At 42.5% G+C, this 22,003-nt stretch overlaps 3 protein-coding genes across 5 annotated transcripts; 1 reads left to right on the top strand and 2 right to left on the bottom strand.

Moving 5' to 3' along the window:
- Window positions 1–1,613: 1,613 nt before the first annotated feature.
- prph2a (peripherin 2a (retinal degeneration, slow)) lies at window positions 1,614–9,087 on the bottom strand. Its single transcript, XM_010736490.3, has 3 exons — window positions 7,397–9,087; window positions 5,752–5,998; window positions 1,614–3,396 (listed from the first exon to the last, which is right to left on the bottom strand). The coding sequence occupies exons 1-3, from the start codon at window positions 7,975–7,977 to the stop codon at window positions 3,190–3,192; spliced, it is 1,035 nt and encodes a 344-aa protein (XP_010734792.2). The 5' UTR covers window positions 7,978–9,087; the 3' UTR covers window positions 1,614–3,189.
- Window positions 9,088–9,826: 739 nt separating this feature from the next.
- Window positions 9,827–11,836, bottom strand: tbcc (tubulin folding cofactor C). Its single transcript, XM_019258630.2, has one exon. The coding sequence runs from the start codon at window positions 11,736–11,738 to the stop codon at window positions 10,728–10,730; it is 1,011 nt and encodes a 336-aa protein (XP_019114175.2). The 5' UTR covers window positions 11,739–11,836; the 3' UTR covers window positions 9,827–10,727.
- Window positions 11,837–13,443: 1,607 nt separating this feature from the next.
- On the top strand, window positions 13,444–21,742 carry bicral (BICRA like chromatin remodeling complex associated protein). 3 transcript variants are annotated; one of them, XM_010736488.3, is made up of 13 exons: window positions 13,444–13,635; window positions 15,941–15,994; window positions 16,207–16,252; window positions 16,557–16,599; window positions 16,709–16,774; window positions 17,027–18,292; window positions 18,371–18,428; window positions 18,521–18,561; window positions 18,681–18,730; window positions 18,838–18,983; window positions 19,084–19,178; window positions 19,276–19,378; window positions 19,479–21,742. In XM_010736488.3, the coding sequence occupies exons 3-13, from the start codon at window positions 16,212–16,214 to the stop codon at window positions 19,985–19,987; spliced, it is 2,418 nt and encodes an 805-aa protein (XP_010734790.2). In that variant the 5' UTR covers window positions 13,444–13,635; window positions 15,941–15,994; window positions 16,207–16,211; the 3' UTR covers window positions 19,988–21,742. The 3 variants fall into 3 exon arrangements, with proteins under 3 accessions (XP_010734790.2, XP_019114171.1, XP_027145119.1); XM_019258626.2 differs by lacking the exon at window positions 13,444–13,635 and adding an exon at window positions 13,786–15,222; XM_027289318.1 differs by lacking the exon at window positions 13,444–13,635 and adding an exon at window positions 13,786–14,492.
- Window positions 21,743–22,003: the final 261 nt, after the last annotated feature.

The following is a 22,003-nucleotide window of genomic DNA, read 5'->3' on the forward strand; positions in this document are numbered from 1 at the left end:
TAGCTCTGATGGGAGCTGAGAGGCTGTTTTGTCATCCAAAGACATAAAAACGTAAAAAGTATCATCGAAGCCATCAAGTACTAAAGAGTTTTCCATTTTATTCTAACTGCTACTGCTCTAAACTTTTCAGATTATTTCATGATGATGCATGGTTTTAGATTAAATGACCGGATCGGTGAAAAATGATCAATTATCTGCAGCTAAATGCTGATAGGACGGAGATTTGGGTCATTTTGTTGGTCATATCATGAAAATAAAACATTAAACAGTCTCAGTTGTGTTAACTCGATGGTTCAATCCTGCTTTTACAACCTCAGGAATATTTCAAAAATCATTCCTGTCTGTTAAATTGTTCCTACACGCCTTCATAACCGGTCATCAGCTGTCAGGATTGTAAACTCGAACAAAGAAAAGCGATCACATGACACAGATCCTGGCTTCTTTACACCAGCTGTCACTCATAGAGCTGATTTTGATTGATTGATTGCTCATTGAAGCCCTAAATAAATATACAGTAGATATAACTATCTCCACTTAAACATTAAAATCATGGATACATTAATGTATCTAACCCAATAATTTACATTAGACACTTGAAAGTGGCCATCCTGCAGATAGAGTACTATTACTCCACTATATTGTAATGCTAATACTTCTGTAAGTGATTTAAATATTTCTTCCACCACTGATTGAAACATTTTGAGCAGATTTTTATTATATTTGGCTGTAGGTGTGAACGTGCGTGTCTCTATTTGTCAGCTCTGTCCAGGGTGTACCCCCGCCTCTCTCACCCAGTGCCAGCTGGGATAGGCTCCAGCCCCTTACTCCTACACCCTGATGAGGATAAGCGGTTACAGAAAATAGACGGATGGGATGGGACATGAAATGACTCAGTGTTTCCCCTGAACTTTTCTTCTGCTTGGTGAGTAAAAGTGATCTGGAAACACACTGATGTTTAATTCATTTGTTGCCGTGCAGCTCTGCAGTGGTGGAAAATAAGTGGCCAAGTTCAAATAGAAGAAGTGCTTTAACATTAGTCAGGAGCCGTCCTGCATGTTGAGTACTTTTACTTTTGATACTTAGCTGGAAATACTTCCGCACTTTCACATATGATTTTTAGTCCAGAACTTTTGCTTGTAATCGAGTATATTGTCCTGATTACTTCTTCCAGCACTGTTTGTACATGTCACACATGATTTTTTATGGATGCGATGCCTAATTTCACTCCAAACATGCCTGTTTTTTTGCTCCATAACCCACATCTTTCATCTTGCTCAGGTCATTAACTTTCTCTTGTTTGTCTTTCCCATCTCTGTGTCTCTGTGACTCCGTGACGTGAGTCCTGCAGCAGGACATCACCTCCTCACCTGGCTGAGGGGCTCATGCTAATCTAAAGCCGATTAGGCTTCTTATCTACTCAGCGCTGGTTATGTGCTTTGGTCCAACAAAAATACCGTGCAGAGTTGGCCTCTTTACCGTTCCTGCTGACTCTTCACAGCCCCCCTCCTCCCTTACCCAATCTGCTCGAACTAAGTCACTCTCTGCTTTGATATCGCTTCTCCTCATTCCTCTTGCCTGGGGTTTGCAAAATATGTGGATCTCATCTTGCATGCACATGTTTTATAATGGTTTTTACATTTCTGGGTGATATTTAATCTTCAATATATGTTCTGAAAGATAAAAAAGGATTAGTTTTTTGCACTCTAGAGCTGATTTTAAGGCCTTAAAATATACGTATTACTTCACTTTTACCTGGAAAAGTCACTTGCAATCATATGTGCATGCATAATTTTGCTTGTGAATGCATCCGGTGTACCATATAACCCCACCACCAGCACCACCGCACACTCATGTCCTTGCATTGGACATGTGAAGAGTCATCCCATGTCCATGTGAAACCAGTAATGCCATAATTGCCCTCATCCTATTGACTTAATCAGGAACCCTGCGGCACTCACAGCGTGCCTCGCTTCTTGGATCTCAGGTTTGTGCGACTCAAGGTCGGGTACACAACACAGCATCCTCGTTTCACCGTCGGATCACATCTCTAGAATCTTTTATTCGTGTATACAACCAGCTTCTACACAGACACTCAAAGCCAAAAAAAAAAAAGAAAAAAGAAAATGGAAAAACAAACTTTACATGGATTTAAATAAAAGACTTGACTTAATTACATTTTTAAAAAAAGTTAGATTTTTTGGATCGTTTCTACACTATGTACAAAGACAGCAACCCAGTTGTTAGAGTATACATACATACTGTATGTGTCAATATACAGATACTGAATGCACAAGGGAAACATCAAAGAGGATCTGAGATTACAGTACGGGGGTCGGGAGCCAAGATTTAGCTGCCAATTTTCAGTCGTCCTCCGCAGGTTTTGGAGTTGGCCCTCGCTTCTCCTCCTTCTTTCAGGGCTCACATCCCAGTTCCCATGCCTCACTCTTCGAACATGTGCTGCAACGTTCACGCCGATTCGTTTAATTCATAATTTTACTCCATCTTCGGGAGCTTAGTCAGTCTACTTTGTGGACAAGGTATGAATATGGAAATAGATGAGTCGAGGGGTTTAATTAGTTTGTCTATTTACAGTATGAGCTACATGCCAAAGCGCTATAGACAGGTCAACAAAAATAAAACTTGGGCTGTAAATATCTTACACCTGCACCTCCATGAGAGGGGGGGTTGCATGGCAACCACCATCCCCGCCAAACTATCCCACAACCGATACATTAAATGAAAAATTGCACGTTTACTTGTGATTGCAAAGCATCTGACATTTATCAATACATCTCACATTTAGTTTTTTTTTTTTTTTGGAAAGATTCAAACCCGCAGAGTGTTGGAAACATTTCTATAACAGTACGCTGTGAAGCAAAGTTGGAGCCTGAGATGGATTTGTCTGATTGGGGAGAACCAAAATGGAAAGCCATAACATAACTCATCCTACTCTTTATCTCTCTCTATGTATGAACATACAGCTTCTAATTATTTATGTCCATTTGTAAGGAGTCCATTTAGAAGGAGCCAAATATGTGTGTGTGTGTGTGTGTGTGTGTGTGTGTAGGTATCTACGTAATAAATGTTGGTAGAAAAATGTTGTCATCTCACACGTCTCCTTCCTCTCCTCTTCAGGTGTGAATGGTGTCAGTTTTTTATTTATTTTTTCTTTCCAAGGAGGGGGTTAGCTCAGCTCACCGTGGCGACCGCTGCCTCGCCCCCCTCCTCCACCTTGGTGCCTTTGCCCATGCTCTTCATTTTGGCCATGATGTCGGTGAACGTCTCCTTCACTGTCTTCTCCAGCATCCAGCCCTCGCTATCGCTCTCCGGGTCCTCCGGGTTAGCCAGGGTGGACAGAGAGGAGTTCACGTACTGCAGGCCGATGGTCACGGCAGACTGCGGCGGACAGGAACACATGTCAGATCACTGGGAATAACTTAACTGCTGATGTTATCATAGGATAAATTGGCAGTGCCCCAAATTCCATTTGAACTAATGAAATATTTGATTTAAGGACATTCTTTCAAGTTTCAGACAAGTAAATTCAAAGTCACTTTTCATGCAAAAAAAATCAAATGCCGGACTTTGCTGCTTTTCATTGTCTTACAGTATAATATATATAATTATAATAACTTGTGTTGAATGGACAAAACAGGACATTTGGTGAAACTGTGGTGGCCATTTTCACTATTTTATAAGGTCTATAGGCCAAACAATTAATCGAGAAATCGAGAAAATAATCGTCCAATGGAAAATTTATTTGTGCAATGTTACATAACACAAAGATTAACAAAAATTAGACCAAACACCTCTTAACCTTCACAAGACCTACATATTAATGAACTGTATTTGTGTCTGTGCATGTGTTGAAGAAAAAGAAGACAAATAGAAAAATGTATAGATGGTGTAATCTACAGCCTGAAAGTCCTCTCATGTAATTTAAGACTGTGAATGGCAACTTTAGATCAGATTGAGAGGTCAAGCTACAGGAAGTGGGTCTGTCCTTCTCACCTCCCCTAGATTAACCCATTACTCCATCTCTGAGCCCACAATCTGTGTCAGCATAGAGACGCTTTACGTAACTACTACTAAATCTGGGATTCCTCCGACTGGGTGTCTGATCAGCTTCCAGTATCACATAAATCCACGATGTTAGAGCAAGGTTTTGTCTGCTGGACAATGGTGCTATCACTGACTGTCAAGGTTACCTGCACATGTCTGTCGCTGTTGTGTAATAGTCTGTATATTCTTAGGCTTTGTTGGCAGCAGAGACTCAGGAGACAGCAGAAAAGAGGCAGGATGCCATTTGGCTGCTGTGCGATTACCATTTCGGTAGAAAGTAGCAGGCGAGATATTGTAGGTAAGCTGCCCATGTGTGCATGCCAAGGTGGTGTAAGGTAACCTGTCAGTAGTTCTAGTAATGACATTTACGTAAAGAGGACAGAGTTGTTTTAGAAGGAGATGTAGCAACATATAGAGGCAGAGTATAAGGGAACGCCAACTGGGTCAAGGCTTTGCATGTTTATACACTTCCCTTCAAAGTCCTCACTTGACTCCTGAACAATTTTACTCATTGGAAACATTTAGCTGTTGAAAAATATGTATTTTCTTATTGTTATTTCACTTGATGATTGAGTTTCTTGCCAATGCAAAAGTGCCAAAAACTGCAGTTCCTTGAATGACCACTTGAGGTTGGCTACAAAACATCCATACATCTCCATAAGCCCCCATGTTAAAATGTCCAACTTCACAGCAGAAATAAACATGTTTACAGCTTGGTACGAAAACCTGTTTTAGTCTCTGTAGCTAAATGACCCGTTCATGATTTTTTTTGTAACCCGCCCTCTCAAATTATCTTAAGGCTTAAAGTTATACATAATTAACAGTGTGGCCACTTTTATTGACATTATTCTTGACTTGTTTGATCACCCAGGCTTCATTCAGTCCGCCTATGATCCACATCTTTGTCCATTTTAAGATTAGCCAGGAGTCAGAGGATGGCAGCTTACACAACAGCTCTTCAGACACCTATCAGTGACGTCCATTCTTATTTATATTATGGTTTTTACATTAATCTGCACTGGGTGATTTTTGACATCACAAAGCCAAAATCAACTTACATAAAGAGTGAGGAAACCTGAAACCTCTAGCACTTTTCAGTCAAGTATTCAGCCTGTGTGTCCAGCAGTTAAACTAATAAAAAAATGTGCATATTTATAGATTTAATTCATTTTAAGACTTTTGCTTATGTAATAACCATATACATTTTTTTTTTACTGAAAGTGGAGTGTTTTGGTGTTTCACACAACCTCAGAGACCCACAGGGAATACAGTACAGCAAGGAGGTTTATTTGGTGGGTTTGGCATCCTGCTCTGGCTCAACTCACAGTCAATTATATGGTTTTCTTATTGGCAGTCAGCTTTAATTCTTGCTAGTTAGTTCAGGTTATGGTGCCCAATCTGGCTCCATTCCCTACCACTATTCCCTGCTGGGTCCCTCCTGTCCAGGGCCTGAAAATCTCCTCTTTCCAATCATCCAAAGCGTCTGTGCTAGAGGTGAAAACACCAACACTCTGGCCTGGTTAACTTCCCCACCGGCAGGATTATATCCCATAGTGTGGAAGAGACAGCCCCGAAAAAGTCTAAGTGATGGTGAATGTACTAAAACTTAAAGTTTTAACTAAACAGTTTGCAGTGAGGTGCATCTATTTGTGTGTATATTTGTGTATTAGTGGCATCACTGGCCCTGACCTCCAGAATAGTGACCAGCACCACCAGGACTGCGATGGTGTTCATCATGCCTCCATAGTAGGACAGCAGAGCTTCACGGCAGCCACGCTTCCACACATTGAGCTCCTCTGTGTAGTGGTCGTAGCTGTAGTGGGCGGTGTTGTTGGTCATCTGGAACTGGATGCATGGTCTGGGGGAGCTGGGGTTACAGCAGCTGAACGGGACTCCATCCATCAGATACTGGCCATCAACATTGCTCCCAATGCGGCTAAGAGGATGAGGCAAAGTGTCATGTTAGTGTCACGCTATGATGAGTTGGAGGTGAAAGAGAGGTGAAGATTATAGGGCAGTTTGTGGACTAAAATTAGCCACGTCACCTTTGTCTTCTACTAAAATAACTAGTTGATTGCTGGCGAGATATTCTGCTAACAGGATAATAACAATAATATTAGCATAGGAAGAACATTTATGTGGCCATAATTAGTGATCTTGGCGGCTTCTATTGTTTCTATTGTATTATTTCTTTAATATTCTTTGTTTTGTTGGTGTGTTAACTACCTGTAGATCTTGAACAATACTGCCAATGAAGAAGAATCATCAGTCAAAAACTACCTTTCATCAACTCTCACAGTATTTTGTGTAAAGTACAATAAATGTACTTTTAAATATAATTATACGCAGGCACCCAAATGTGCATATTTGCATCAGTATTTAATTGGTAGTAGTAGTTCCTTCAACTACCTTCAATAGGTTGTAGTTCAATGTAGTAATTCAGTGTATGATTGGTTCACCAGATATGGATGATTCTAGAAACATCAGGACATGTAACATCTATTAGAAAGACAGGACATTTAAGTAAGTATTTGGGTTAAAAAGGAAGCATGAGAATGCTTGATAAAACAAGGCCTCTTGATGTTTACTGTCCTAGTCCTGTAATGGCTTTTCACCAATCAACTCCCTACGTTAGTGCCCAGTATTATCGTAATCTGACAGTGTACAGTGACAGTGTACTACAGTGTCCCAGCTACAAATTGTTTTATTGGACAGTGCTGTCCCTGGAGTGTTACCAGGTCCTCTGCTGATTGGACAGGACACTGATTCTTGAAGGGCATGGACAGTGTAATCCTTGAGATTAAGCACTAATTACGCACCAACGCTCAAAACTGTCCTCTTCACAGTTGTCCTCACAAAGCTAATTGCCACTTGTTGCCCAGAATAAGAGTAGATATAAATGATATATATAAAGTTGTCACAAATAGGCCACATATCGCTGGACTGGAACAATGTACTAATCCCTCTCGTGACCTCATGTCTTTTTCTGTACGTAATCACCAAAGTCCCTCCCCCCAGCGTTATCCATAAAACTGCCTAGTAACCTCTTCCTCCCTTGCAGCCCCCAATGCCATGTCCCCTTTGCAACCTTTTGCTGTCACCGTTTCTGTGATTGTAATCCCTCGTGGACGAAAGTGAATAATACACCCTCTCTGACCTACCTTCAAATCCACTTACACTTAACTCTAACTTTGTAAAGACAACCCCTAAAGCACCCCTTCACCTTGATACGCTCAAGTTTGATGATGACCTCCTTCAAGCAATGTCAGTTCACTATCCCATCCCACATTACTGACCTCAAAGACTATCATTTTTAAAGTTTTTTGGCACTTACTCTTTGACTTCCTTTGCACTGAAGTCCAGGTAACGGTTGCTAACCCACTGAATTTCAAACCAGTCTCTGTAGTTGTCATTTCCGCAGCAACGAAACTCCATCTGCATCAGGTCCAGGGTCCTCTTCATGTAGCAGCGTCCCGGTGTGTCTGTGTCCTTGTAGAACTTCATGCCATTCCTCAGCCCCTCAGCCAGGGTGAACTGCAGAGGGATCCTCATCAAGAAACACAGTAGGGCCGTTACGAACAGCAGGGCGTTGAATACCACACAGAACATCAAGAAGGTCTTCACCATGGGCTTCCACTTGATAAACTTGGTAGGATCCAGCGAGTCGTAGCAGACTTTGCCTCCAAAGGCGTTGATGCCACAGGTTACTAGACCCATAAATATGAGCAGGTTGGGCAAGAAGTGGCTCTCGTTGTTGTCCATAAGTTCTGAGCGCTTTCGTAGCTCGATCTTAAAGAACAGGCCCATGCTGAAGACCAGCACACCGGCCATTACAGCGAACCAGTACATGAACCAGACCGTCTGAGCGAGCTTTACTCGCTTCTTCATGTCAAACTTGACTAACATCAAAGCCATTGTTCAACCTGTGATGTGTCCTTGTCGTGAAGAAATCAAACAATAACGTAAAGCAGCAGGAGCTCCAAGATTTCCAGATAGCCCCTCAGTTCAGATAAATGTTCTTAAGGGTGCCAACCTGTTTCCCAGTCTCTTTGCTATCAGGGTCTCCTCTGGCTGGTCCAACAGGAGAGGAGAGTCAGCTCAGCCTGTAATCCATCCCACAACAAGAGAGCAAAGATGAAGAACCCAGGAGGAACCCGGGAACAGCACAGGAGTGTTATTTCTCCAAAGCTATCTCCTCTCCCATGGTGACAGAAACTTAAACTTTCATAAGGCTTTATTTCCCTCAACTTTTAGTGGTTTTCTCCCTTAACACACAGGTGAGGCTAATCGTGATGTTCCGTTCTCCCGGAGAGGTGGAGGATTGCCGAGGATCCTCATGATTAAACTCAAAGTTGCAGTACGTCATGCTAAGCCCCTGTAAGCAGCCTGATCCAATTTACAGAAATCCCTCTACACAAGATGAGCCTCATTGTAAGCCACTGCCAGGGGCCATAATTGGTTTGAGCGTTCACGTGGTCATGGTCGCCTTGATTGAACACACCAGGAGGCGTAATGGCATCAACTGAAGGCTGACAAAGACCATGGACATGAAAGTGGATCTATAATGGAGCAAACCCATTCACAGGTAGGGCTTGACAAGTTCACACACAAACAGGATGTCTCCACAGTGGAGCAGATAGGCTGTGCTACTTAAGCCCCAGTAACCCATTCACAGAAACAAAAGCGCTTTCAGGCTCACATACCAACCCCAATAGTATGACTGAATATGTGACTTATAACTGCGCAAAGAGCTCAAACCTCAGACACAGTTGATGGATAAAACACATAGTCATACATGAGTTGATCTGGAGAAATGTTCATATTCCATCTAATAAATGTATTTACGTACATGCTCTCAATTATCCCAGTGTCTTATTGTCACTTCTTGCTATCCTGGCAGTTAGAATCAACACTGTGTCTGGCATAAACATAAGCCAGATCCTTATGCTCACCAAAGCCAGGCCTTTCCCTGAACGGGAGTCCATCTGTTGCTTACTGCAAAATTATTGCTATCAAAAGTATTGAATAAACAGCCTCCTCGTGCCACTTTATTACATTCATGCAATTTCTTAAATGCATCCATGTCTTTTTAAAATCATGTTGTTCATTGATGTCTGTCTTCAATTCTTCAATGTCTTTTCTTCATTGTTAAAGCAAACTATAGAGACAAATATCCTGAGATATCTTAAATTAGGGAGTTTCCTGTGTATTGTACGTACTACAATGTATATAAAGAGAGTCCAGCCCACCCTTCCTACATTTGCTTCCTTCCTTTGTTTTTCACTACATAAACATGCAAATCACAATCGCATCTGTTTCTGTCTATAACCACATTGTATCACTGTTACCGTCTGTCTTATTTAACAGTCCTGCTTCGTCTCGTCACTTTTAATTGTGAAAAAACCCCAAAAAGATCAAAACAAGGTGTAATTTTTTTCATGAAATGGCTTGACAAAAGCCTGGATATGATTAATTCTGATGTCCTTGGAGACTCTTTACTTTAAGTCCCTCTTATCAGACAGAATAATGTACTTCTATAAAGGATAAACTGACATTTTAAGTGTAAAATTAATTATGAAAACATTCAAACATTAAATATTTAAAATAAAAAAAAGTGTAGTGTTGTGTAGTGTATATACATTATTGTCAATTTAAATTTATAAATTAGGGAGGGTTAAAACGTTATGTTATTGTGAAAATATGTTTACTTTTCATAGTGTCATTCAAACTCCTGGACATCATCAGTAGAAAACACCACAAAGACTTCTTGTTGAGCAGAAAGACTCTTTATTTGCATTTTTAAATGTACTTTTTAACAAAGTACAGAATTGATTTAGTCGCATTCCGCAAGATTGGATCATCACTGAAGACTTTACGTGCCATTTAGGGTTGGTGATTACCAGCGGCATTAAGGCACACAATGTTAGCACGGGGCTCTTATCTATCTGTCCATTCAAATCCACTATAGTGAAGACTCGAGAGGAAGTTTTTGCTTTTCTTTATCTCACATGACAGTAAATATCTTTAGGTTTTGAACTGTTTGATCGTATGAAAGAAGCAAACTAATGAAGTGCAAAACTGTGATTTCACTTCAAATTAATAATTTTCACTTCAGTTTGCGGTGCCATTAAGTTAAGGCTAAATTACCCGAAACACATGTTTGTAATAATAGTACTTGCATGTAAAATATGGTTAATACATGCAAGGTAATTGTAGTTACAATCTTCATTTTAAATGACCTCAAACATCTTTATAATTTCGGTACAGAAAGACACTGATACCAATACATCTGCAACAAGCAAACAGTGACTGGGCTCTATTAGAAATCCTGCAATGTTACGCCAATAAATATATCTCCTAATAAGACGTGACTACCAGCTGTTGGAGCTTTCTCTGTGCCAAGTCGTCTTTTGCATTTTTGCCTTTTAGTTTCAGTTGTTTGCTAAGTGTGAGAAGAAGAAAGCAGACCAGCAGAGTTTAAGTTTGGCAACATGCTCCTCTGTGCCACAACTTTAAGTGCATCAACATAAGCAGCATAAAAACTGAAAGAAACCCTCAATGAAACCAACTGATCTTTCTTAAATACCATGGACAGGAGTATATATGTGTGTTTGGTCTTAGAACATTTGATCTAATGGTTCGATTGACATGTTGAAAGTCGACTTTTAAGGGTCCCAGTTGGTTTTCCTGTCTCCTTCTGGAATAACAGTCCAATTAGGTGACGGCGTTCCTGCAGCCAGCCAGTTGAAGTCATCCACCTGGTCCCAGTTGTTTCGGTCCTGGTCTAGACCAGACACGGTGAAGTCCTCATCCAGGGTGGGATAAGACCAGGTGAACGGGGCGAAGCTCACCCCACGACAGTCCTCTATGATGGCTCGGCTGGTGACGTGCACGTACACCTGCGTGTCCGTGGTGTTGTGGGTCCGCAGCTGCTGACACGGGAAGGCCAGGGTACTGCTTTTACACTGATCGACGAAGACCGAACTGGACACGGGTCCGCACAGGATCTCGCAGCCGTCGATGTGCTTCAGGTGCAGCGTGCTGGGGGAGCCCAACAGACGGACCTTGCAGTTGGTCAGGTGTGTCAGCAGCACGTCTTGTTTGTGGAGCTCCTCGGCCGTCTTTGTCAGACTCACGTTGTCCATGTTGGAGAAGCCGCACTGCTTGGACACTCCATCCATCACGGTGCCAGCATCAGCATCAGCATCAGGATGAGGTGGAGGTGTGTCTGACACCGGTTCACAGACTTTCTCAGATGCTTTAGTGCGAGCTCTAAAGGCAAACTTCTTCTTGGGCAGATGTTCCTCCCTGATGTCAGACAGGCAGGTTTGCAGCTTCTGGATGCAGACCTGGGACTGCCTGAGGTCGTACTGCGTCAGAAACACCATGCTGTCATTGAGAAACTTCTGCAGCTGGAGGATTTGGGCCGTCGCCTCCTCCAGCTTTTGAGTCACCACGGGCCGGTCAGCTCCGGAGCAGCCGGCCAGCAGCTCCTCGATCGACGCCCGCTCCGTTTTGAAAGTGCTAAAGAAGTAGTCCGCCTTTTCCTCCGCGACAGAGTGGCTCTCTTTGGCCTCCTTCCTCCGCTCGGCATCCTCTATCCTGGACTGATGCCGCTTCTGGAGTCGCTCTTGTATCGTGGAGGCGCCGGCGTCGCTCTCAGCCATGACATCCATGATGTTGTTGTTGTTCACCGTCAGTTGCTACGGAAGTTATAACGTCACAGGATCACATCCCGCCACCTGCTGCACCGGAGGGTGTCTGCACAATGGTTTTATACATGCATAGCAGGATTTACATTTCAAATTAATAACCTACATTTGACAACAAACCCCAACAAAATAAAAATACTTGTATGTATCTGTTATAAAAAATTATAATAATAAGGATTATACTGGGGTTCAGATGTTTTAACTCATATAGTGTGTGTGTGTTTCCTTATTTAGCCTCTGATTTACTGAGGCTGGCAGGGAGAGATAATTATAAATCAGTAGTACAAGGACAGGAGAGACAGGCTATTATTTGGACAAGAAACATAATTTTCATAACTGAGCAGATAGACAAGAAAAGGATGTTATGATATTATCTGTATCAGTGTTCAAGACAGCCCTTTAAAAAAAAAAAAAGTATAAGAACCAACTGTTAGAGCTCCTCGAGGAGCCTTTTCTCTGTAACCCCCTTTTGTGTGTTGCACTGTTAAACGCTCCTTCTTGTACAAGAATAATAAATTGAACTTAAACTTTGATACTTTGAATCCAGTCTTTTTTATTCAAGAGTTTTTCTTTTTAAAATCTCATAACATAATCTGATAATTTCTGAGGTTCCCCAGGTTAATTTTAACATATGGTTACTGTGTTGTAGGTTAATTCTAATGTATGTTCAATGTAATCTATCTATCTATCTATCTATCTATCTATCTATCTATCTATCTATCTATCTATCTATCTATCTATCTATCTATCTATCTTTGATCCGGGGCAGGTTACAAATTAGGAAGGGAGTTTATAATTTTTTAATAACCTTGACTCAGGGAGCGTATCAGAAACTACAATACAAAGTGGTAAATCACAGGAGAACACACTGCAAGATGTTAATTAGTTCCTAGATACCTGATAATTTGCATACTGAACACTTTCTCAATTAGATAGATAGATAGGAGTTGCTCTTTTGTATCTGACTAGTTTTAGTGTGTGAAAGCCAAGATTTAGCTTATGAGATAGACAGATGTATTTTAAAGAAAAAAATAGTAGAGATGAGTGAATGTATTTAACATTTTAGAATGCATAGCCTAATATATGTATGAGCAGCACACTGTTTACTGGACATTTTGCTCCACAAGTCATGAGTGACAATGACAATTCGCACAATAGAAGGCTTTAAACGTATATAGTTTTTATCTCTATTTTATATTTCTATACATTATTCTTCTTATCTATCTATCTATCTATCTATCTATCTATCTATCTATCTATCTATCTATCTATCTACATTTATTTATCATTTATTTATATATCTACATTATATTTACATATATTAATTTAGATAGATTTTATTTTGTCTGGATTTGTTGTCAAATCTATCTATCTATCACAAAAAGAGATGTTATAATAAAAAAAAACATATATGTGAGTTGGACTTCAGCCAAATATTCAAAACAGAAAAACAAACTTCCTGTAAAGTTTGTGTTTCGGTATGTACTGTATCTAAGCAGTCACCATGGTCATACCTGAGTAACGTCAAGGTGTGGCAAACAAATCAAGAGGCCCGCCCTCTACCGTTTGGTAATGATTAAGTCTAATAACATTTATCTGCAAATTCATGAGGGCACTGAAACTGAACATATGTACATGTGATAATAATCCATAGTAATATATAATATAATATATATATAAATGTGTGTGTGTTTATGTTGATTTGTTGTTGTTGTTGTTGATTTCTATTCAAATTCAGACGGTCGTATCTGCCACCGTTGTGGACTGATGATTTGGGTTGCCTTGTTCTGTGCACTACCCCAACAACCCGTGCGGTGATGGCGAGGAAACCCCGTTGACAAGGCACTGCTTTTTCATGACGGTGAGTTTCCCTTTGAGTGTATTATAATTTTGTGATAAAAATTTCAAGGAAAAAACACACACAACCTCCTTCCTCCCTTCCTTCAGGGAGGGAAGAGAGTTTGAGCGGAGAGAAAAATCTATCCGAGACAGAACAGGGACAGTGAGAAAAATATATGAGTGGGAGAGGGAGAAGAAGGAGGAGGAGGAGAAGGAGGGGGGGAGCAAATTAAAAGTTGCCAAATGGAGATATTGGGTTTCAAGAGGAGTGAGACAGGAGTAAAAGGGTTTGCCTCTTTGAGTCGTCTTTATGTTTTGCTAATCGGGATTAATATATATATGGGGCTCGACGCCGTGTAGTCCCGGAGCCTTTTCCGACCTATTCCGCGCCGACAAACAGGCGTCGTCGTCGGGTCGACAGCGCGGCTAGCTAACCCCTTCGAGAACAGGCCGATGTTTTTTTTTTCTTTCCTTCCTTTTCTTAAATGTTACGAAGCGTTCACCTCCCTCATGTCCCGACATAGACCCGACGAGCTGGGTACGAGAAAGAAACGCGTCGACATATCGAGACAAATGTGACGTTTGTTTTTTTTCCCTCATGCTGGCAGATAGAGAAGGACAAATGAAAGCCTTCCCCACACCAGAGAAAGAAAGAGCACGTCAGCGAGCGACCAGCCACACAAGGCTGGACGACGGGCGGGTTTTTTTTTTTTTTTCTTGTGGGGTGCTTTTGCTTTTGAATGCGATTATCCATTCTGTCGATTCAGTCTATTTTTGGACATTAAAAACTTTGCGAGCTGTACGTTAGACGGGCTTATACTGAAAAACCAAACGGGCGACACCGAGTAGCAGCAGCAGCAGCAGCCGGGGACTAGCTTGGTGTGTTTGCGTCGAGGGGCATTGTATGCTAGGGCGGATTACGGAAGCGGATTTTTCTGTTTAAATATATATTTTTAGCTTTAAATTAAGACAACTTTGCGGAAAATGTGTTTTTATTTCGACAAACGCGGAGCTTTAATCGCTCTGTTTTAAAAAAAAGTCAACCGCCGTCAGAATTTCAGTTTAAATTTCTTTAAAACGTCGGTTAACTGGTGACGTTAATCCCAACGGCTATATGTTTGAACCAACGGCTGTGTTTTTTTTTGAATCAACGGCTGTTTTTTTTTTTAATCAACGGCTGTGTTTTTGTGGTGGTTGTCACCGTCTAGTTGGATTATTTAAAAAGAAATAATTGAAGTGATGTCTTGTTATTTATGAACATACAAACAAACGTCATTTTGTAGCTTTTTTTTGTGAAATAAAATTGCATAGTTTCCGTTTTTTTTGTCGTTCGGAAAAGTCGACATTGCCCCCCTCTTCACGTTTGTGGGTTTTTTTTTTGAAGGACAAAGGAGCCCTGTCCTTTCTGACTGAAATATATAGCGTTTTCGATGTGGATATTAAAAAAAACTCGATTTTATGTGACATAACATGCCTTATCGTGTTTCTTGGTATTTAAAAGTCACGTACAAACAGTTCAAACACCATATTTTGTGCCCTTCTTTTGTTCTCCCTGAAATCAAAGATGGAGGCTGAACGTGGCTCGGTTGTAAAGACAGCCTATGTCATGGTAACAGCCATTTTGTGGCATTGCAGTTGTCTGCACTCTCTCAGGCACACGTCCTATGTCTCACCGTGTTTTAAAGCAGTACAAAAAAAAGAGCTCCTAATTTAAAATGAAAAGCTATTAAAAAAATAATTAGTGACTAAAGGAATTTATATTTTCTGACACAGTCTCACCACATGCTCCACAATTGCATAAATACAAAGTATTAAATTAAAAAATATACACAGTAACTTGATATCCAAACACTCCTTATGTGAACCCGTTGGTCTGCTTGCTTGCTTTTGTTCCCCTTTTTAATCATAAGATAACTTCATATTTGTGCTGGCTGACACGACATAAAGCCAACACCTCTTTTGAATGTAGGAACAACCATTCAAAGTATAAAAAGGGAGTCGGGTGGAGCTATTTACACTCAAATGGCCATTTACACTGTGCAGGCTGGAGAGACAACCAATGTGGGACAGCAGAGGAGGGTTATGGGTGGGAGTTAGCTTGTCAGACAAACATCTGTAGGTGGGGATGAAGGCCGTCGTGTTCTTTATATTCACATACAGTTCTTCTCCCATGGTACACTGATATACAGCATATATGTCCCCCTCTTCCTCCACCCATATCTTTCTTTCTATCTCACCTACCTCACTCTCCAAACACTCCCACACCCTGCATATCTCACACTTGTGTGATTTTGTAACATGACTAAATGCAGTTTCTCACCCTGCAGCCCAGGAAACAAAGGGTGTTAAATGACTGAATCCATGCTTCCTGCTGGAAATCTGTGAGTGAGATGTCCTTACTATTAACAAAATAATACATATACTGGTCCTACCTCAGAATAAAAACAGAAAACACACATGATCAGTGAGGTTTATTGGCATTAATGAAGCAATTAACCATCTGTATGTGTAAATTTAAACATAAATGATCATATTTTAAGTAAGAGTTATGCCATCCCCTCACCTTCCTCACTCTGCCTCCATAATCTTTCAGGTGTCATGGATGATGAGGACGATCGCCGTCTTCTGGATATTTTAGGGTAACAACCACTCAATAAAACTGGCATTTTACATTAATACATTACGAGTGTACAGTCATTTTTATGAATGGATGCACTGATTTTTAGTATTGAATCAATAGTTTGGCTTGTGTTACAAAAGTTCCTCTTTGAAATAAAAGCCACAAGTATCTGCAAGCTCCTGTTTTCTTAAATTAGGGAAGTTAATGAGCTAATGATCCATTCACACAAGATTTATTATAACTCTGCTTTGGATGAGTTAAACCACACGTAAGTTTAGTTTTAGTTTTACGCAACTAAACCTCTCTTCTGTACCCTTTTTCAGAGATGTGGATGCATTGAATGATTATCTCCATGGCAGCAAGTCTGTGAGTGACTCTTTCACAGTCTTTCCTTACAGCGTCTGTCTGACCTCACTTTGATGCATAAAGAAACTCGAGTGCGCTTACTCTCTTATGTTTTGTTTTATCTCTGCAGATTGAGGAGGATGATGTAACTAATGCAGCTTATGGGTCGGATGGATCCTTCTTTGCTAGTGACACGGTGAGTGTACCTGTGATCATCTTGATCCGACACAATATTAACAGAGAAAGAGCTTTTTCTCAGCTTTTTAGAGAGATTTGAGTTGTTGCGTCATTGTTAGGAATCTATAAATGCTCTTAAGAGGCAAGGAAAGCTGCCTGAACAGTTTTCTTATTGTGGTTTTGTGCTAGAAGACAGACCTAAAGGAATGCAGTCTTATTTGCAGTTTACAAGCAAAGCGTCTTCTCATTTTTCTCTAAATGCTTCTTTCAGACTGGCTCCAACACTGGCCTCAAGGATGGCTCTTCTTCAATGGGTGAATTCGGCGAGGATTCAGCAGGGGCAGGCCTCCAGCTCTCCAGCAGCCTTTCATTTATCGAGGATGAATTGGGGCCAGAGACCTCCCCTGGTGGGGTGGATCTTGGAGGAGAGGACCAGCCCTTCGATATCCTACAGAAGTCTCTCATGGAGGCAGATATCACGGAGCAGACGTTGGCCCAGGAGGCCTTACTGGACTCACAGCCCGCTCCCACTCTAGTGCAGGCTCCCGTTCCATTCCCCTCCCAGCTGGTCTCTGGGGGTTATGGAGGGGGAGTGGGTATGGTGACCACGGCGACAGCTGCGTTCCCTGCAGGCCAGTTCCTTCAAGGCGTGTCCCAACTGCCCAATGGCTCTGCCCAACACATCCAGGTGTTGGGCTCGTTCGGGACGGGCGGTGGTGTGATGACTCTGAGCAGCTTGGAGAGATCTCCTCAGATTGTGCTGAGGCCAGGGGTGCCTGTATCTTCAGCAGGTACCCCAACAGGGGGACAGGTGTTTGCCCCTGCCCAAGGGCAGATAGGCCAAGTCGGTTTACCTTTTAAAAACATCCCCCTTCAAAACATCATCATCCAGAGAGGCCCGGGAGGGACCCAGACTCTTGTAAGACCTATCCAGCCTAAGCCCCTTCAAGCTGGGGCCCAGACTGTCTACAGCCTTGGTCTCCAGCCCACCACCATGGCTAATGTAGTTAACGCTAACACTGCTGCTCCTGGGGGACAGTACACAGCCAATGGCTCCATTGTAGTGCAGCCATCCCTGGAGCAGCAACAAGCACAGGCCCAGACAAACATACCACCTGGACAGTTCTTGCTGCCCAGCTCTTTGGCGCTTACTCCGACCAACACCATCCACAACGGCCCCGCTGACCCCAACTCAAATACCCTAATTACCAGTCAGAACGCGGTGCAGATTGTTGCAGGGCAGAACTTCACTTCACCACCGGGAGGCCAGCTAATTTTGAATCAGGGAGTCGTCGGTGGGAGTCAGGTTGGAGGGGGTGTAACTCAAACATGGACTTGTGCGAGCTCCACCCCTGTGCAGACATCGTGCACCCCCGGGCGGCTGACTCTGGTTGGCCCTGCGACAGCAGGGATCAGCGGTCAGTGCCAAGTGACGGCGAGCCCTGTCCAACGCCTCCTAGTGACTCAGACTCAGAATTGCACTTCTCTGTCCCCTTTACCTGGTACTGTGACACAGGAGCAACAAGACTACAGACAGGTATAATCCAGAGTTCCTGGTGGTATTTCTGTCTCTTTCCTGAAACCTGTTTTCTGACTTGTGTTTTGATTTTTTCAGAATTCTTCATCGCCTGCCCTCAAACAGGACAGGCAGGTGCAGCTCAGCAGCATCCATGGTAAACAAACCCTGATTCATTATCTTGTCAATTATGTATTTAAATGTTGTGTGCCGTACTTTGACCTAACAAGGTTGCTTTGTTTTTGTCAGCCATGACTACCATGACTCAAGATTCAACGCTAAACTCTCAGGTACATCACTCAGTCTGCACATCAGTTGTTTTGCACTCATGTCGATGTATATTTAAGGTGAAATACGCTGATGGAGGTGGTATTATGAAACCTTTGGCATGTACACTTTCTCTCTACAGGCCAGCGCTCAGAAGAGACCTGCCCTTCCACCACTTACAAGAGGAGGAATGTGAGTTTTTTGACACATATACATTACTTTTTATGTTGTCTTGTGTTTGCTTTGCTTGTAATGTTTCCAGTGGAGGAGCTTGACTCTTTTTCCTGTCATCTTTCTAGGATTTTACAACAGTTGAGAAAGGATCACGCTGGAGTTCAGACATCAGATCGGCGACGGTTTGCTACAATCGACGATGCACTGCAAAGACTCCTCCCTTACCACGTGTTCCAGGGTGCTCCACCCAGCCAGGATGAGTTCTCACTAGGTACGGCCTTGAATCTGAGGAACTACAGCCCTGTTTGTACGTCAAGTTTACGCCTGTCGTTGTTCGCCGAGTTAAAAGTTTTGCGTGGTTTCGTTTGCAGTCGATGAAGAATTTGAGGTAGTTGCGACTCAGGTGCTGAAGAGGACCCATGCCATGGTAAACAAATACAGACGGCTACTGCTGGTGGAGGCCGAGGTAGGCACGCACACGAGCAACCGGTTGCATGGATAGATACACGCGTTTCACATTGCGACATGCGCAGGGTTAACGGTTGACTCTCCCTTCCCTGCAGCGTTCCAGTCCGTCATCAGAAATGGTGATGATCGACAGGACCTTCAACCAAGAGGAGCGCAGCAACCTGACGCAAGACAAACGCATGGTACTAGTGGATCCAGGTAAGAAACTACAGAAGAGTAAAGCCACTTGGAGCAAACGACATCCTCACAGAAACTTAATCGAACTCTTCTTCTTTTCTTTGTGGTGTTTTATACACAGACACCTTCTTGGAAGACTTCTGTTGTGGGATGAAATCCAAACTTTTCCAAGATCCCCTCCCCTCTCAGTCGTTGTCCAGCTGTAGTTGGAATCAGTCAGACAAAGGCTCCACGGAGCCGCCGTACAGGACAGACTCCCAGTCCGGGTATGGAGACCCGGGAGGGGGTGGCGGTGGTGGCGGTGCTGCTGCTGCTGCTGTGGGTACAGGCACAGGTGCAGGAGATAAACTCCACCCTCCACACTTAGAAAACAAGAGCGTCCTGGAACTGAAGAGATCCCAGCAACACTACGGGCCCAGCAGCGGCAGCAACAACAGCCTCACCGCTGCCAACAGTTATCCGCAAGGTAACCCCCCCACACCTTACGCAGCAACGCCAGGAGGACAGACTCACTTCCAGGTGTCTCACCACCCGATCCAGCCCCAGTACACCCCTCAGCTCACATCACCCCCTCACCCCGACACAGACTCTGCTCTAGAGGCTGCAGTCAACAGCATCTTGGAATGTTAAGACTGACGCTCCATATCATCCCTAACGTGTGGATTCGACCTCTTTTTGTGTGTTTCTTTTTGTCAAACTCTTCCTGTTGTTATATTTGTTGTATTTCCCCCACAACCCCGTGTGAAGAGAGGTTAACTCTTCTTTCAGGTTATCGTAGCGATACCATCCCCGGGGCCATGTAGCATGTATTTTTTTGTTCTTTTATTTTTGTAGACGCGGGAGTCGAGGGTGCCCGGTGAACGCAGGCACTTAAAAATCACCTATAAAGATCCGGGAATGTGTGCAATGCAACATACTAACCGACGGACAGTGTTTTGTTTATTTGAACCTTGTTTTAAAGGGGGTAGTGACTTCAGTAGCTTGAATCCAAGAGTGTCCCTCTCTTCACACGCATTAATATTTTGTGCCAGTTGATCACCCCCGCCGGCCCGCCCACTACCTATGCTGAAAAACAGGGATGAGGAGGAGGGACTAAAAGACGACTCTGTGCCTAATTGTAGGTTTTTTTTTTTATTTTGAAGTGTTTACATGAAGAAGCTCTACTCATTCACTCGACCCCCCCTTCTTTGCATTACAAACAATGCACGCACGCTTCAGCGTGAGGTAGATTTCACGGTTCAGACGTGTTAAGATTTCCTTCAAGGTAAGCTCAGTAGAGACACATTCACATAGACAAATTGCACTAAACGTACTGTTGCTTATTTTCAGGAACCATACGAGGCTCTTGTCGACGCTAGGCTGATCAGAATGTGAACCAAAATCTATCCACCTGCTTTTTCAGCTGCCTGCAACGAGGACAACCTCCGAATCACACTAGAAACCAGTCAAACTAGTCGCGTACAGATGAGCAGTAGTCGTTTCTTTCTCTCGTGCTTAAGTCACATTTTCTTTGGCATTTTTTTTTCTTTTGTACCTTAAAGGTATGCAAGCCCCCGACGCAGACACAAAGACACAAGACAACAAATCTCGATCTCAACCACTTCTTTTTTAATTTTCTTTCTTTTTTTATCATTTCACGGTGTGTTTGTGTCTGAGGTGGGGGTGGGGAGCTCAGTCCTCAGATTGAGGAAGATATGTTACAATATCTTTTTTTGTTTTAATTATTATTATTTTAGATCTCCTCATTTTTAGAAATGATATTAAAAAAAAGAAAAGAAAAAAAGATGACTGTTTTTGTTTGTTGTGACGTGTTTCCACCCCGGCTCTGTGAACACGACAATGTCGTCGTGAGTTTCATTGATTGTACGTATATTTGTCTGCCTTCTGCATACAGTATAACGATATATTGATCATATCTATCTATGCTTTACAACCTTGACATGTCTATGTCATGTGTGTATGTGTGTTAATCTGCATACACCCACACACTGCTCTAGGACTTTGTTCTCATGTAGTTGGGTTGTTCGATTGCCATACTCTTCGACTTTATTCCCTTTTTTTTTTGTTCGCTCGGTCCTCGTTCTCACTTTTTCAGTGTTTCTAATTTCAAAGCATTTCTCATATTTCCTGTGTTATTTCCTCTCAGCAGCGCAACCAAAATTCATAATAGGAGAGAGCGTGGTCTTGTCCAGAATCACTGTCAGATCTTTTTTTTGTTTGTTTGTTTTTGTGCCGGTGACAGCAGCAGCTCTGTGGCTGACGCGAAATGTCTCGAGTTAAAACTTATCTTACTGTGATCGTTCATCATGAAGAAGAATTTCTTTTTTTGTTTGACTTGACTTTTTTTTTTGCAAATCTGCACTAAAGCTAAAGGTTGGATAATTTCTGCCAAAACCCAACACAAGGACCAAAGCATATGTTCAAATGCTCTTTTGGGGGTCGATTCTGGATAGTGTCACCTTTCTCCTATATATGTGTCTGTGAAATGTGCTTGCCAATAGGCTACAGGAGCAGACTGAAGGCCTTTTATACGGGCGGGGGTGGTGGTGGTGATAGATCTCGTGTGCCAGTGGCCATCGCAGCCCCGCCTGTATCTCTGCCTATAGACCTCTCTTATATCGACCAGTGCACACTGAGAAAACTGGG

The sequence above is a fragment of the Larimichthys crocea genome, chromosome XVI, assembly GCF_000972845.2.
Source record: "Larimichthys crocea isolate SSNF chromosome XVI, L_crocea_2.0, whole genome shotgun sequence".
Taxonomy (NCBI): domain Eukaryota; kingdom Metazoa; phylum Chordata; class Actinopteri; family Sciaenidae; genus Larimichthys; species Larimichthys crocea.

Bases quoted from the DNA above. Each gene is read 5' to 3' on its own strand.
- bicral (XM_010736488.3), top strand. From the start codon at position 16,212: ATGGATGATGAGGACGATCGCCGTCTTCTGGATATTTTAGG. The intron at 18,429-18,520 runs GTAAACAAACCC...TGTTTTTGTCAG, and splicing joins GCAGCTCAGCAGCATCCATG to CCATGACTACCATGACTCAA. The intron at 19,179-19,275 runs GTAGGCACGCAC...CCTTCCCTGCAG, and splicing joins TACTGCTGGTGGAGGCCGAG to CGTTCCAGTCCGTCATCAGA.
- tbcc (XM_019258630.2), bottom strand. From the start codon at position 11,738: ATGGATGTCATGGCTGAGAGCGACGCCGGCGCCTCCACGATACAAGAG.
- prph2a (XM_010736490.3), bottom strand. From the start codon at position 7,977: ATGGCTTTGATGTTAGTCAAGTTTGACATGAAGAAGCGAGTAAAGCTC. The intron at 5,999-7,396 runs GTAAGTGCCAAA...TCATCCTCTTAG, and splicing joins AGTGCAAAGGAAGTCAAAGA to CCGCATTGGGAGCAATGTTG. The intron at 3,397-5,751 runs GTCAGGGCCAGT...TGTCCGCCGCAG, and splicing joins TGCTGGTCACTATTCTGGAG to TCTGCCGTGACCATCGGCCT.